At 37.8% G+C, this 13,500-nt stretch overlaps 1 protein-coding gene and 1 pseudogene across 1 annotated transcript; one reads left to right on the forward strand and one right to left on the reverse strand.

Moving 5' to 3' along the window:
• Window positions 1-266: 266 nt before the first annotated feature.
• LOC116292299 (stromal cell-derived factor 2) lies at window positions 267-5,414 on the reverse strand. The gene is made up of 6 exons (XM_031699582.1): window positions 5,257-5,414; window positions 5,034-5,140; window positions 3,441-3,523; window positions 2,481-2,702; window positions 1,569-1,671; window positions 267-522 (listed from the first exon to the last, which is right to left on the reverse strand). Exons 1-6 carry the CDS (start codon window positions 5,375-5,377, stop codon window positions 487-489), a joined length of 672 nt encoding a protein of 223 aa, XP_031555442.1. The 5' UTR covers window positions 5,378-5,414; the 3' UTR covers window positions 267-486.
• A 6,048-nt stretch (window positions 5,415-11,462) lies between these two features.
• LOC116292305 (lysosomal cobalamin transporter ABCD4 pseudogene) lies at window positions 11,463-12,431 on the forward strand (annotated as a pseudogene).
• Window positions 12,432-13,500: the final 1,069 nt, after the last annotated feature.

Here is a 13,500-nt window from a genome sequence, read left to right on the forward strand (position 1 = left end):
GACTTGTGAAAAATGGTACACGCGTCTACCGGAAGAAACAAAAAGAGCGGGAAACTTTGACTTTCGAAAAATGATACACGCGTCTACCGAAAAAAACAAAAAGAGCGGGAAAAGTAGATTACCTAAATCGGAAAACAGAGAGACTTTCCGAACGGAATGATTCATACCATTTGTTTATCAAAAGGAATTTCTGGTTTTTCCGGGTAAATGGTAAGCACCCCTGGTTTTATGTTTTGTTGGGTCAAGTTAAGAGAAATAAGCCAGACTCTGGATTAGAAAGGTATTTTATCTACAGTGAAGGAGTGAAACCATTTTAAAATCGTTTTTGAACACCAACATCACGCATCTTGACAGAGAGGTATATTCAAGACACTTATAGAATGAGAGCAAATAGCTTCACTAAGATCCAAGGTGCTGTAGAAGTGATATGTTTGTTAAAGAATTCAGAAAATCCAGTGATCTTGTCAAAGGAGGTCGTCGGAATTTCTAGTTATCTGAATCTGGTTTGATGTATATTCCCTCCTGAAATCGAGAGGAAATTACATTTAGCTCATCCATTAGTAAAGGAATACATACTGTCCAATTTGAAAATAATTGGATGAAAAAATTCTGAGGACTGACAAAATTGGAAGACGCCGATAGGCCAAGTCCAATTTGGCAGTCAAGAAGAGTTTTTTGAATTCAATTATTTCCAAATTGGACAGACATGTAGTCCTATTGCAGATTAATCATATCATCCCACACTATACTAGGCTGATTCCATAAGTCATAGTTTTCACTCGAAAGAATGCGAATGGAAACCATGGTGGGATGGAATATTGAAGTCATTGTCAAAGGAATTAAATGTAGGGGAGAAGAAATACATTCCTGCTAAAACAAGATGTGCTAAAGGTGGTTGAACTCTTGCCTCATTTCCATGAAAGGACATGAAATGTACCAAAAACATCATAGTGAGGCTCATAGGTCCTTGGTTCTTGCTTACCATGCAAACTTTTTCAAATTACCGCTGTGTTCCTTGATTACAGACTCATTTGCTCAGGCTAAGCCTCAAATCAGTGCCTAATTACTCGCAAATACCAGTAAAAATAACAGTAAAGTAAAGAATGCACAAGTTCAACAATACGAACACTTTGAAACTTGACAGACCTTGACTGGAACACGTGAATATTCTTCACAAAATAGAGGCTTAGCCTGAGCAAATGAGTCTGTATTCAAGGAACACAGTGGTAATTTGGAACTCAAAAAGGGTCTATTTCGAACAGCTGTAGGTTTTTATCATTTATTGTTACTACACTGACATTTTGGAAGATCACTAATTTTGATATACTCTTTCTAATGAAAGCATTGTTGTCTCCTATAACTGATGAACTAAGGTATCTCAAGGGACACGCCTTTTTCATATGGTCTATAAATAGCAATGAAACAGCCCCCATGTTTGTTGATCTAACAAGAGAAGCTAATGAGGAATGCTTTGGTATCGTCAACCCAACATGGTGGCTATGATATAACATGCACCCCAAGAATAGGTCAAGGATTTCGTAAGCTCTGAGAGGTACAAGTGTACTTACCATTGCCTTCCATTCATTGCCAGTCTCAGGGTAACTGTATCCACTGATCTCTCTCTGCCCATTGATTGGTCTTCCAAACTGGTCTCCTGTTGTGTGCAGATATCTGTTGGATATGAAAACAAAAATGATCAACAGAAATTCTCAGACATTACTTGGGCTCCCTACTGGGCCAAAGAACCTTTTACATGAAGAATTTTTTTCCTGTAACCTGCAATGCAATGCTTATAAAAGTAGGACATTGAAAGTTGCAGGTGAGATGTCAGAAGTGCTCAAATTTTTTTGCAACATAGTTTTCTTGGCCTGCAATAAGATCAGATATCTGAGATATCTAACTGTGCTCGGATTGTTCATTTGATTGCATTATAGATTGTGGGATAGATGCTATTTACTGCAGCTTGCTATGTCATATTGTGAAAAGAAAAAGCTCATTCGGGGTCTTGAATACACAATTATGCTGGAATGCAATTACATTGCATTGTATTGCAAGTAAAATCGAGTAACAGGGCCTATTTGAGAAAGGGAAACCACTCATGGCTATGACATTTTTTACCTCCTCTCCAGGGCGGAACTGTAAATCCATAATATATTTAACGAACTTATATTTTACAACCATCACTTACCACACACGGCTCTTCTGTGGAAGTTCACTACACTATACATTCTATGTTTACAACATACAATACTCAACTCACATGTTGATATTCACATAGGGAGAGAGGAAAACTAGAGAACCTTGTGAAAAACCCTCCTTGCAAGAGTTAGAACAACTAAATAAACAAACTCAACTCACATATGATCCAGTCTGAGCTGGGGCTCAAACTTGGACCAAAGCGGTTTGAGGCGAGCATCAGCAAAGTTCACATACATGTAATATTGAAAACCGCTATATGTGTACAAGTAGAGTATACTCACACGTTGGTTTCCCTATGCTTGAATCTTACAATCTGCTTCCTCTCCCAGTACTTTGTAGAACACACAGGTAACCATTCATCTAAATCATCCCCAACACCATCCTCACCAAAGGCACTCACTTCTTGATTGTGAGAGATAGGAGACTGGAAGTGGTGACTATGTAGGTTGCGCTTAGTCGCTAAGTGTTGTATTCTAATGGTAGAGCCACATTTTATAGGTGTTCTGTTGAGAATACATTTTAAACTGTTATTTCTACCACTTGAGCTGTGAACGAGGTGTTCAAAGCATGATTGGACGAAATGAACAAGCTAAGCATTTTTGGAGCTTGAAAGAATGAAGCAAGCATGGAGTTAAAGCAAAATTGTTTTTATTCTTTCTTTTCATATTTCTGCTTCTTGTAGGCACATACACCTATTTTGAAAATCGTTGTTGCACCAAGAGCCTCAAGTAACAAACCAAGGCTCCAAGAGAACGTCGGTACTGTACTTTTAATTATAATTGATTTATTCTTGGTTCATGCAAGTGGCTATAGCTCTCCACTAATTATCATCTCAAGCAGCCTTGCTTGGAGCAATTTGTGAAGTCAATAAATGAAAATGCACCATGAATAAACTAATTACAGCTAAAAGTACCGGCGTTCTCTGCGGTCTTGGCTTGTTGTTTGAGGCTTTTGGTGCAACAACGATTTTCAAAATAGGTGTAAATTAAACCAAGTTTAGTCAGAAGAAAACAGAAAAATATGCAAGGGTTACAGTAGCCTGGGAGTCAGCATTGTGATTGGCTGAAACAAAATTCAGCTAGTATCTCATTACCACTGTAGAGGGATCACATCCCATGAGATTGTGGCTGGCATGCGCAAGTCAGTTTTTAAAGCTCAAATATGAATGTTGAAGAGAATTGATACTGTAAAATACATTTTGGGTGTGACAAGCATGGCACCAAAGAAAATAATAGTCTTACCCTCGTTTACATGGATCTTCTACTTTTCCTTTTATTACCCAATAACTATTGCCATCATCAGGTGAGTCTACACCAGTAACAGACTGTAAAATTTAAAGGAGACAAAATGCTAGTGTTAGGAACTTCAATCAACTACAACTGAAATGATGTGCAGTAATGAACGTACATGTACTGTACTTTGCCTTGGTGCAAGGTTTACCCACTTTAAACAATGTGACGTTCCCAAGAGTATCATTTCTTTTCGTTAATGGTTACACATGGAAAGACGCATTGAATATACAGATACGACTCAAACAAAGAATCTTATTCTCAAGAGAAAAACACGAGGTCTGAAAGGGGGAAAACAATAAGCCCAAACTAAGTTGGTCTGTAGTACTAAAAAGTATAGTGAGCAAAGTGTATTAGATAAATATTGCTTGTGTACTGGGATAAATTGCTTGTTCCAGTCTATGTGAACAGAGTTGTTCTCTCCCTAGCCAGGAGGGTTTTTCTCCAGGTTCTCTGGTTTTCTTCTTTCTTTAAAAATCAACAACAATGTCTAGGAACATTAGAATATTTAATATAGTTGTAGTGTGTGAATGAACTGTAATATCCCCAAGTAGTATTTTTACACAAGTGAATATAATAAATGCGGCACGCTAATTGGTCACAATTTACATCTTATGCGCACGCCTATTCGTTGATTTGTGCCGCTTACAAAGATAAATAAAATTTGAAAAATGAAACAAAAATTATTATCCTTATTTATTATATATTCCCTTGTGTTAAAAATGCTAAAACAGTTATTCACCTCAGGGCCAGTGAATATCGGGGAATATTCACCTCACCCCTCGAAGACTTGTGTCTGTGTAAATATTTCCCGATATTCACATTGCTAATTATTGCAAAAATTCAAGAAGTATTTTTTCACAGTTTTCCGTGTTAGATACTCTGATGTAAACGTGTCAGATGCTGAGAGAGCATGAGAGAATTGTAGCAAACCACAACATGAAGCTTACAGTGTAGATTTACTATCAGAAAATAATCAATTTAACATAGACGATATGGAATTTCAAGACATTTTCATGTAAAACAAATGGTCACAAGCAAGAGAGGGAATTAGACGAGAAAAACTGTTTTCCACAATTTCGATATTTTGAGCAGCAAATCAGGTGAAGCCACGAGAAATGATTTGCATATATGCTAATGACATGACAGATTCAAAAAAATTTCTCAAGACCTTTTCCTTTACAAAATTTTGAGTATAAAATAAAGAAAAGAAGAATATCGAAAGAAATAAAAGGAATCGAATGTGATACTCTGAGAGCTGTTTTTTTTGTTTTGATAATATTTTTACGTAAAAACAGTCTGCTATTTCACAATGTCTTTCGAAATCGTATTCCAAGATTTCATTTTTTTACTTCCATCTAATTTAAATCATTTTCTTTGCAAAATTCAATAGCTTACATAGAAACCTTGACTTAAAATTTAAGATTATATATATTGTTTAAAATTTAAGAGAGTTTTTGAGTTAGTTTACGAAAGAAAATAAGAAAATATGAGGCAAGAATAACACTTGCAGGTTGTTTTAGGTGGAAAATAATTTGCACAAACCTGTTGTCCACTACCAGAACCATATCTAACTTCATGAGAGTGTAGCCTAACATTATGCTGTACATTTACGAGCTTAACAACACTTCCACAAGTCACAAATTTAAAATCTGTGGAGGAAAAAGGAGAGAATTATGACCAGTTCGTTAATTCGATACCCTGAACGAACTACCTACTGTCGACGGGAATTCAAACTTTTAAAACATTTAGAAGTTCTCAAACTCACCGTCCTTGTTTCCAAAGGCACATTGAGATATTACAGAAACTATGAGAATTAATAAATATGCTTTGAGAGCTGTTAAAGTTGGTAAAAATGAGGGTAAATGTGACGATAATGTGGTCGCCATGTTTGAATTGAGTCAAAAGGAACTGCAAAGCAACAACGCGGCGTCTTGGATGGCTAAGCCTCGATACCATGACGAAAGTGGACAAACAGGAGACAAACAGGAAAAACCGGTCAACCGGAAGTTAAATTTTTGCCAGAAGAAACGCAGGCTCTGGGTCCTTTTTTTCGTGCTCCGTTCGGTTCATAGTGTATATTGAACCTCGCCCAGTAAATAGACAAAAATGTAATAATATATGTAGATATAATATAGGAAAATGCTATCTGGAAAATAAAAAAAACCTTGAATTACACTGGGTTATCAGTTTGCCCGTACATGATTTTCAAACCTAACAAAGCTTTTCCTAAACTTTTGTCGGTAACGCCGTTATTTAGCGCATTATAAGAGGCGTGATTTATGCAAGTTTCATAATTTTGAAAAAGAAAAGCAAAAACATAGAAAAATTCGGAAAAGTGTTAAAATGATAGACCGCTGACTAGATGACGCTCAGCAGAGAGTTAAATTTTTATCAGCTCTCAGACGCCACACAGGGAGCCCGGCTTGGTAATGCTAAATCGGTAAAACGATCACGTTTCATATGTTGATGACAATACATAATAATCGTAACTCAATACACCCCTATTACAAACGGTCACTACGTAATAGAATACCAGTGTTTGTAACGCGTAACTTAATACCGTGATAAATTCAAATACGTAACGCACGCGTCTTACGGGGCATCTAACACTATTGCATTACAAGTTCTATTACGTAGTGACCGTTTGTAATAGGGGTGTATTGAGTTACGATTATTACGTAATGTCATCAACATATGAAACGTGATCGTTTTACCGATTTAGCATCACCAAGCCGGGCTCCCTGTGGACGCCATTGATTTTATCATAATCGGAAAATATAGTGTCAGAAACGTTGAGCCATCATCCTCAGCTTTCATTTAGCGTAAACTTTAGTCAGAAAGTAACGAAAATTTTAAATCTACGTTTTTTGAATCTTTATACTTGTCGTCATAATGAAGATTATAAGAAGTGACGCCGATAAAACCAGACCGTATCCAGTCGTCACTGCACTCACGCTTTTTTAAATGTGCGCGCGACGGCTTTTGGGAAGGAGCTTTGCTTTTCTCTTCTTTCCTTCCCTTGATGCACCGCGAACTCACTAAATTCTTCCCATCAACCACAGCGTGAGATTAGTAAGACAAGAGAAGTGACTGGGTACGAATCTGATCAGAAACAGTGACGTTGCAAGACGTCAATGCAAATCTTAGGTGCCATCATGAAGCTTGCAAAAATTGAACTGTGAAAAACATGCCCGCTATTTCAACTGAAAAATATATAACTCATTAATTATTGCGTCGCTCTTATGAAAAGGTCATTAGCAAAGTTATTTTTGTCATTTGGTGGCCTCAAATACAAAGCATTCAGTCGAGGTTGCAAGGTTCAAATTTAAACAATCCTTTGAAAGTACCTTGGCGCGTGGCTTGAGCGCTTTGTGATTGACCAGTGAACCGATGTATGGAAAATAGTGAATACTAAAAAATATATTACATGCTATTGAAGGTAACACAGAGCAAAAAGAGTACCCGAAACAGTAGAGTATTAACAAATCTTTCATATCATCCTTCATATTTTATCAAACCCTAAAACAACCTCTGAACTATTCTAAGTAAGGGCACGGCTATCTCACACATCATACTTGAGTTCTCCCCCCTTGAGTCCAACTCCATATCCGGGGAGTGGGAATCCCGATTGGAAACGGACGGGAATACTCATCGTACCTTTTTCGGGTTCCAGATCTGCAGTTTGGTACCTCTTAGGGTGTCAAAAATCTAAAAGGACTACCAGAGAGTAAGCCAGTACCTCTTAGGGTGTTTTTGAGGCAATAAGATACCTGAGATTATATGATGACAGTCAGTTGTAAATCAGGACTGATATTTATTTTCAAGTCATTATCTGACTTCTTTCACTTAGATCATAGATAATATTAGTACTTTTTAAGAGATAAAAATGATTAGTAGTTGCCACGCCCAACTGGAAAGGACTCGGGTCATTTTCGAAATTACCGACGACCATCCCAGCCCTTCAATATATTGGAGTAACCCCCTGGGCTCCATATACAGAGCACTCATTCTTAGTTAACGGGACCATTTGATGTCGCACATTAATAGATCACTATCTTTTTTTTTATCTTATCACCAGAACCACTTCTTGCTACTGCGATAGCTGTTTAGCGAATCCTCAAGACAGCCAGTGTTCTTGGAAAGCAGCCATTCTACGACAGCCTAGCACGTCAAGTGTTCACAACGAGCTTGTGGTGAAGATCGATGATTTTGTTGCAGCCTCATATGACGGAGAATGGTACATTGGCAAAGTGCAGGAAGTGGATGCAAATGACGGCGAGCTGTTGTTAACCTTCATGACAAGGAGTGGAAAGAACCCCCAAGCATTAAGTTTTCGATGGCCAACCCGAGAAGATGTACTGTGGGTCCCAAGAGCTTCTATAATATGTGTTATAGAGCAACCCACACAGATCGGCAAGACTCGCAAGTCCTACCGTCTGTCCTCTGCAACACTTGAACTCATCGAGACACGCTTCCGTCTTCCTTAAAACGTTTATATTATATGAGGTCGTTTGTTACAATTTAATAACAAATATCGTTTTTAGGGGGAATATAAATCATAGAAGTCATTACAAAAGTAATTCATGTTAACATAATCAAGTGTTCTTCTCAAGTAAACCTGTTGCGTTTTGCTATTGATCATATGGTCATTTACGTTACTTAAAATAGGAAACATGTAAGTTAGTTTAATAGTCAAACAGCTGTTTATTACATCTTATAATCTTCTAGAGTCGTGCGTTTTTTCATAATGAACGCAGTTTGAAATCCATATGTGTGCATACGAGCATATGTCGTTTACGTTACGTCAGGGGTCATTTACGTTACCAAGATACAATTCAAGCCTCTACTTTATTATAGCGTCTGATCAAAACCATCCTACTTTTATTTGAATTATTGACGTTTTAGACAAAATTACTCATCGAGATTGAATCTTAACTCCTCTGGAAGTTGAGATTAGGGAAAAAATATGGAAGGACATTCAATTATCTGTAAATCGTACAAGAAATTTTCAACAGCATTTGTGATTTTTTCCCATTTTTAAGAGGAGTTCAAGCTGTTGTATATTGTTTTCTGTTACTGACATCATAGAGTTACAAATAAAACAATAAAATGAAACCAAAATTAACGAAAACACTACCTTGGACTTGTATATTTAAAACCAGGGGTTAGAAAACTTTCCTTCTCCTAAGAGACAAGAAGGTTGTATGAAAACAGATGCAACTTTTTTTCTTTTGTAGATATAGATGAACAATTTTGAAAAATGCATTTTTAGATAGTATACATTAATATAAGGCTATTTTCGAGTCGTTCCAGCATACTTCATTTTTCAATCTATTTTAAGTCGACTTGGTCCCGTTAACTAAGAATGAGTGAGAGGCGCGCGAAATTCTGATTGGACTTGTTACCTCGGGCGTAATGCTTTCCTATTTCAGACATGTCATTCTCTAGAGTATCATTAATAGGTTGCTATCAATAGACGTCACTTAGAATAGAATAGAATAGAATACCTTTATTTAAACACGATAAAATTTAAAGCTAAAAGCTTGTGGGGTCGTGCATAAAATAAATTAAATAAATAAAATATAATATAAGTATGAATCTGTAAAAATAGCTAATTAACTTAGATAACTTTAAATATCTTATATATAATTCTCACACACATTCACATACACAAACTGCGCAAGCTATTAGACCCGCCAGGGGCAGAAAACACAGACAAATGCGGTGAACACCGTGTCAATAGGCATTCACCTCATCTGAACAGCACCCGCCACCCATAGCGAGTCCAACAGCCCGCGCAGTTACATTCACTCCATAATAAAATAATGTTACATATATACAAAGTCCTTTTTTCTAAAGCGAGACGTCGAGGCAGTAGAGTCAAAATTGAAATTTATAAAATAGTCCTTGGCACTGAGCTGTACTTTGATGTCCTTAAAATTTGAATGTGTTACCTTATCAATATTACAAATTATTAGATTCCATAGAACTGAGCCTCGATACACCAATGAGTCCTTTAAAAATCTGCTTTCAAACCTTGGAATTGCGAGAGTTTCATTTCCGCGTAAAGAATATTTACTATTGCGCTTTATAAAAATACTTTCTGATAAAGATTCTGGTAGACTACGATTGCTTGCTTTATGAAAAATCTTAAATATTTCTAATTTATAATCTAACTTAATTGTTGTCCATTTGTCAAATGCAAGTACATCAGATGACGCCATATCTTTGGGTAAATTGAAGATAATCCTAGCTGCCCTACAATGTAATCTCTCAATGGAATTGAAAATTTCTGAATTACAGCACGAACCCCATAAAACTAAGCCATATTTTACAGAGGGCAAAATTACTCTAAAGTAGAAGTTCCGTAAGATATCCTTAGGTAGAAATCTTGAACGTTTTAGCAGTTCTAATTTGTTGACAAAGTTCTTCTTTAGTTCCAACGCATGTGGTACCCAACTAAGCTTGTCGTCCACAGTCATACCCAGAAGACGCGTTTCTGAAACGTATCGTAAAACTGAGTTGCCCAGAAGCACAGGAGCTAACGGTCCAGTAATGGTCTTCCTGCTAATTATCATCACTTCGCTTTTTCCTGGATGTGGTGTTAAACGGTTGACCAAGCACCAGCTATAAACTTCTCGTAAGGCTTTATTGAGATGAGAGACAGCAATATCTGCAGATTCGCCGATACAGAAAATTGTTGTGTCATCTGCATACATATACGACGATCCTGAGACAACAACAGATGGTAAATCGTTAGCAAATAGTGTAAAGAGTGGTGGACCTAACACGGATCCTTGAGGAATTCCGGTAGACACTGGCAGCAGTTCAGATGTAACTCCATTCAACACAGTAAATTGCTGTCTTCCTTCTAGATAACTCTTCATCCACTCTAATAGGCCACCTTTGATGCCGAAATTATTTTCCAATTTACGCCCCAAGATGTCGTGCGAAACGCTATCGAACGCCTTTTTGAAATCGATAAAGGCTACTGCCACGACCTTACCCGAGTCTACGGCCTTTCTCCACATCTCCGTCAAATGAACCAACAACAGTTCTGTTGAATATCCAGCACGATATGCCCATTGCCTTTCTGAGATTAGATTATTGTTCTTAAAGACATGCTGCACCAGTCTGTCGTTAACCTCACTTTCCAAGATCTTACTCGGGACACTAAGTAAAGAGACGGGCCGATAGTTACCACAGTCAGTATCATCGTCCTTTTTAAAGATTGGTGTCAGCCTTGCGGTCTTCCGGTAATAGTTCTTTTTTGATGGCTTGTAGAATCCTGGAGATTGTTTTGGTCTCTTGTTTTCTGGTTTGATGTCGTGAAAATAGTCAAATACAATAGTTTGAGGACTTATTTTGATATGTTTTGACTTAGCATCCGCTAGTTGCCCCCCAGTCAACCGCTTGTTTGCCCCCCAGTCAATTCCAAAAAGTCACGTGATTGATAGTAAGCAATTCTTTGTTTAACAGTTGCAAACGAGAGGACACATGAATATGGATACAACTCAAACAAAAAATATTATTGCAAAGAAAATGACACGGGGTCTGAAATGGGAAAACATTAAGCCCAACAATATAAAGGTTTTGCACCATCACGTGGCCATCCCATAATACTGCTTGGGCTTCCTGTGGTTAGATGGCAGAACAATAAAATCACTCTGCTCTCGGGAATCGAATTGAATCCTTTCTTACGTAAAACGACTGTATTGCTCCTGCCATTTAACATGGCTGCCGTCACGTGGTGTTGCAAAACCTCTATAGAAAGCTAGAGTATATAAAATCAGACGTCCCTCCCACTCTTCAGAATGCACAATAGTGCAGGTGCATGTTACGTCATAGCTCTATTTTTTGTTGTCTTAATAGGTACTAGTGAACTCAGAGGCTCTGGCCCTCTATGGGTTAGGAACGGTTGAAGAAAAAGAGACAAACGAAAGACTCCGAAACTTAATAAATGTCCAACTAATGTTGCTCAACTATCAATTCTTCCTCAACTTCTCCGTCAATTGCTTTCATTATTTCGGTTACATTTTCAGTTACATAATCATCGCTATTGCTCTTTTTGCTGGAAAATATGATGGCTTGACACCAACGGCTCTTAGTGCTGCAATAAGCAAAAATTCGTTTGTGTCAATTTATTTGATTCGCTGTTATAAAAAGTTGATTGATCTGTCCTATCTTGTATCAAAGAAAGCAGGTTTTACTCGTAGGATAGGAGAGTTAATAGAAACCTTGATGAAAAAGGAAAAGAATCATGTTGACAAAGATACCAATTCTTGCTCTGAATCTTTGGATGTGTTGCGGTCTGGTTGTATCTATCAACTTGAGGCGGTTTCGTATGCAGCGCCCAAGTCGTCCGAGCTTCTCGTGAGAGATCTAAATCTTAACATAATTGCCGGGCAAAACATCTTAATTACTGGGAAGACCGGTTGTGGGAAGAGTTCTTTGTTAAGAGTGATGAGTAACTTGTGGAAGCCAGTTTCTGTAACGGTTGTCAGAAATCTCTCATTTCATCCCAGTAATATTATTATATTATCGCAAAGATCTTTGTTGTCTGATGGTTCACTCAAACAGCAAGTTATCTATCCATATGGGAAACCAATACAGCAGAGATATACAGAGAAATGTCAGATGGAGGATGAGAAAATTCTGAGCATTCTTGAAGATGTTGGTCTTACTGCCGTGTGCCGTCGCGTAGGAGGGCTTTACGAGAATTTCGAAGGCAACTGGGAAGATATGTTAACCCCAGGTGAGATGCAAAGGCTGGCGTTTGCTCGTCTGTTCTACCATAAGCCTGTCATTGCTATAATTGATGAAGCTACCAGTGCAATGGATACACAAACAGAGAAAGAAATGTACGAAAAATGCAAGCAATTGGGGATCACACTTGTGAGCATTGGTCACAGAGAGAAGGAGATGGGGATTGGAACTTGAGAGAAATATAAACATATTTTAAAATATCCAAGACCTTACTAGACTCTTCCACAGTCTCTCTCTCGTCCGTTCCGTCTCCACGCCTAGAGACTGTAACGGTACAATATCCGAAAGGACTTATGGGTCCCGAAAACTTGGACCCGGCTTGCGTTGGGAACCAAAATACTCGTCTACAGTCCCTCTTGTTTTCGCCGCCATCTTGAAAATATTGAAACAAGAGAGACTGTGGACGAGTATTTTGGTTCCCAAAGCACGCCGGGTCCAAGTTTTCGGGACCCATAAGTCCTTTCGGTCATTGTACCGTTACAGTCTCTAAGCGTGGAGACGGAACGGACGAACGAGAGACTGTGGAAGAGTCTAAGACTTTACATCCTCTGATTCAGAGCCAATGTCACATGATGGTGCAAAAGGTCTATAGACCGTTTTCTCGAGTTACGTGCACATCTAATCTTGACGGGCCACAAAACTGAAAAACGCAAATTCATTACAATTGAGAAGACAGTTTTATAGTAAAAGAGGAGAATAATCGATTTTATGAATTCATATCGAATATTTTTTCATAGCAATGCATGATAATACTCGTGTTCTGGTATCGTGGCCCGTCAAGTTCCTTAAATTTGGATGCGCATGCAACCTTGAGAAAACGGTCTATTGCCAAATCTTAGTCAGGGCACAAGTAGTGTAATCAATAATGAAATGTACCCAATAGAATGCAAATATTAATATCATCATCTCCATATCATCTTGTATTATATTATTTCTGCAACTCAAGTTGTGCAAAATTTGCAAACTTTCTACAACTAATTCCGAAATGTTTCCTGGGGTAACTACATGAGAATATTCTCTTACATGTAGCTACCCCAGAAAACATATTCTCTTGCTACATAGGTATAACAACAAACTTAATTAACTTTAATTGTCTTTCAGGCTATTCAAATCAATAGTCCCCTTCAAGGTTCCTTGTCAGCCATCTTGAAATCATAAGAATAACGCTGTGTTTCTTGATTACAGAGTCATTTCATTTACACAGGGTTAGCCTCGATTTTGCATAGAATATTCACGTGTTCCA

This window comes from Actinia tenebrosa, unplaced genomic scaffold, assembly GCF_029948245.1.
Source record: "Actinia tenebrosa isolate PJP-AT-01 unplaced genomic scaffold, QUT_ActTen_1.0 PGA_scaffold13__45_contigs__length_12533684, whole genome shotgun sequence".
NCBI classification, from domain to species: domain Eukaryota; kingdom Metazoa; phylum Cnidaria; class Anthozoa; order Actiniaria; family Actiniidae; genus Actinia; species Actinia tenebrosa.

Excerpts from the sequence above, each read along its gene's own strand:
- LOC116292299 (XM_031699582.1), bottom strand. The coding sequence starts at position 5,377 with ATGGCGACCACATTATCGTCACATTTACCCTCATTTTTACCAACTTTA. Across the intron at positions 1,672-2,480 it reads AAGCATAGGGAAACCAACGT|ATATCTGCACACAACAGGAG; the intron begins GTGAGTATACTC and ends CATATCCAACAG. Across the intron at positions 523-1,568 it reads GCAATGAATGGAAGGCAATG|GAGGGAATATACATCAAACC; the intron begins GTAAGTACACTT and ends TCTCGATTTCAG.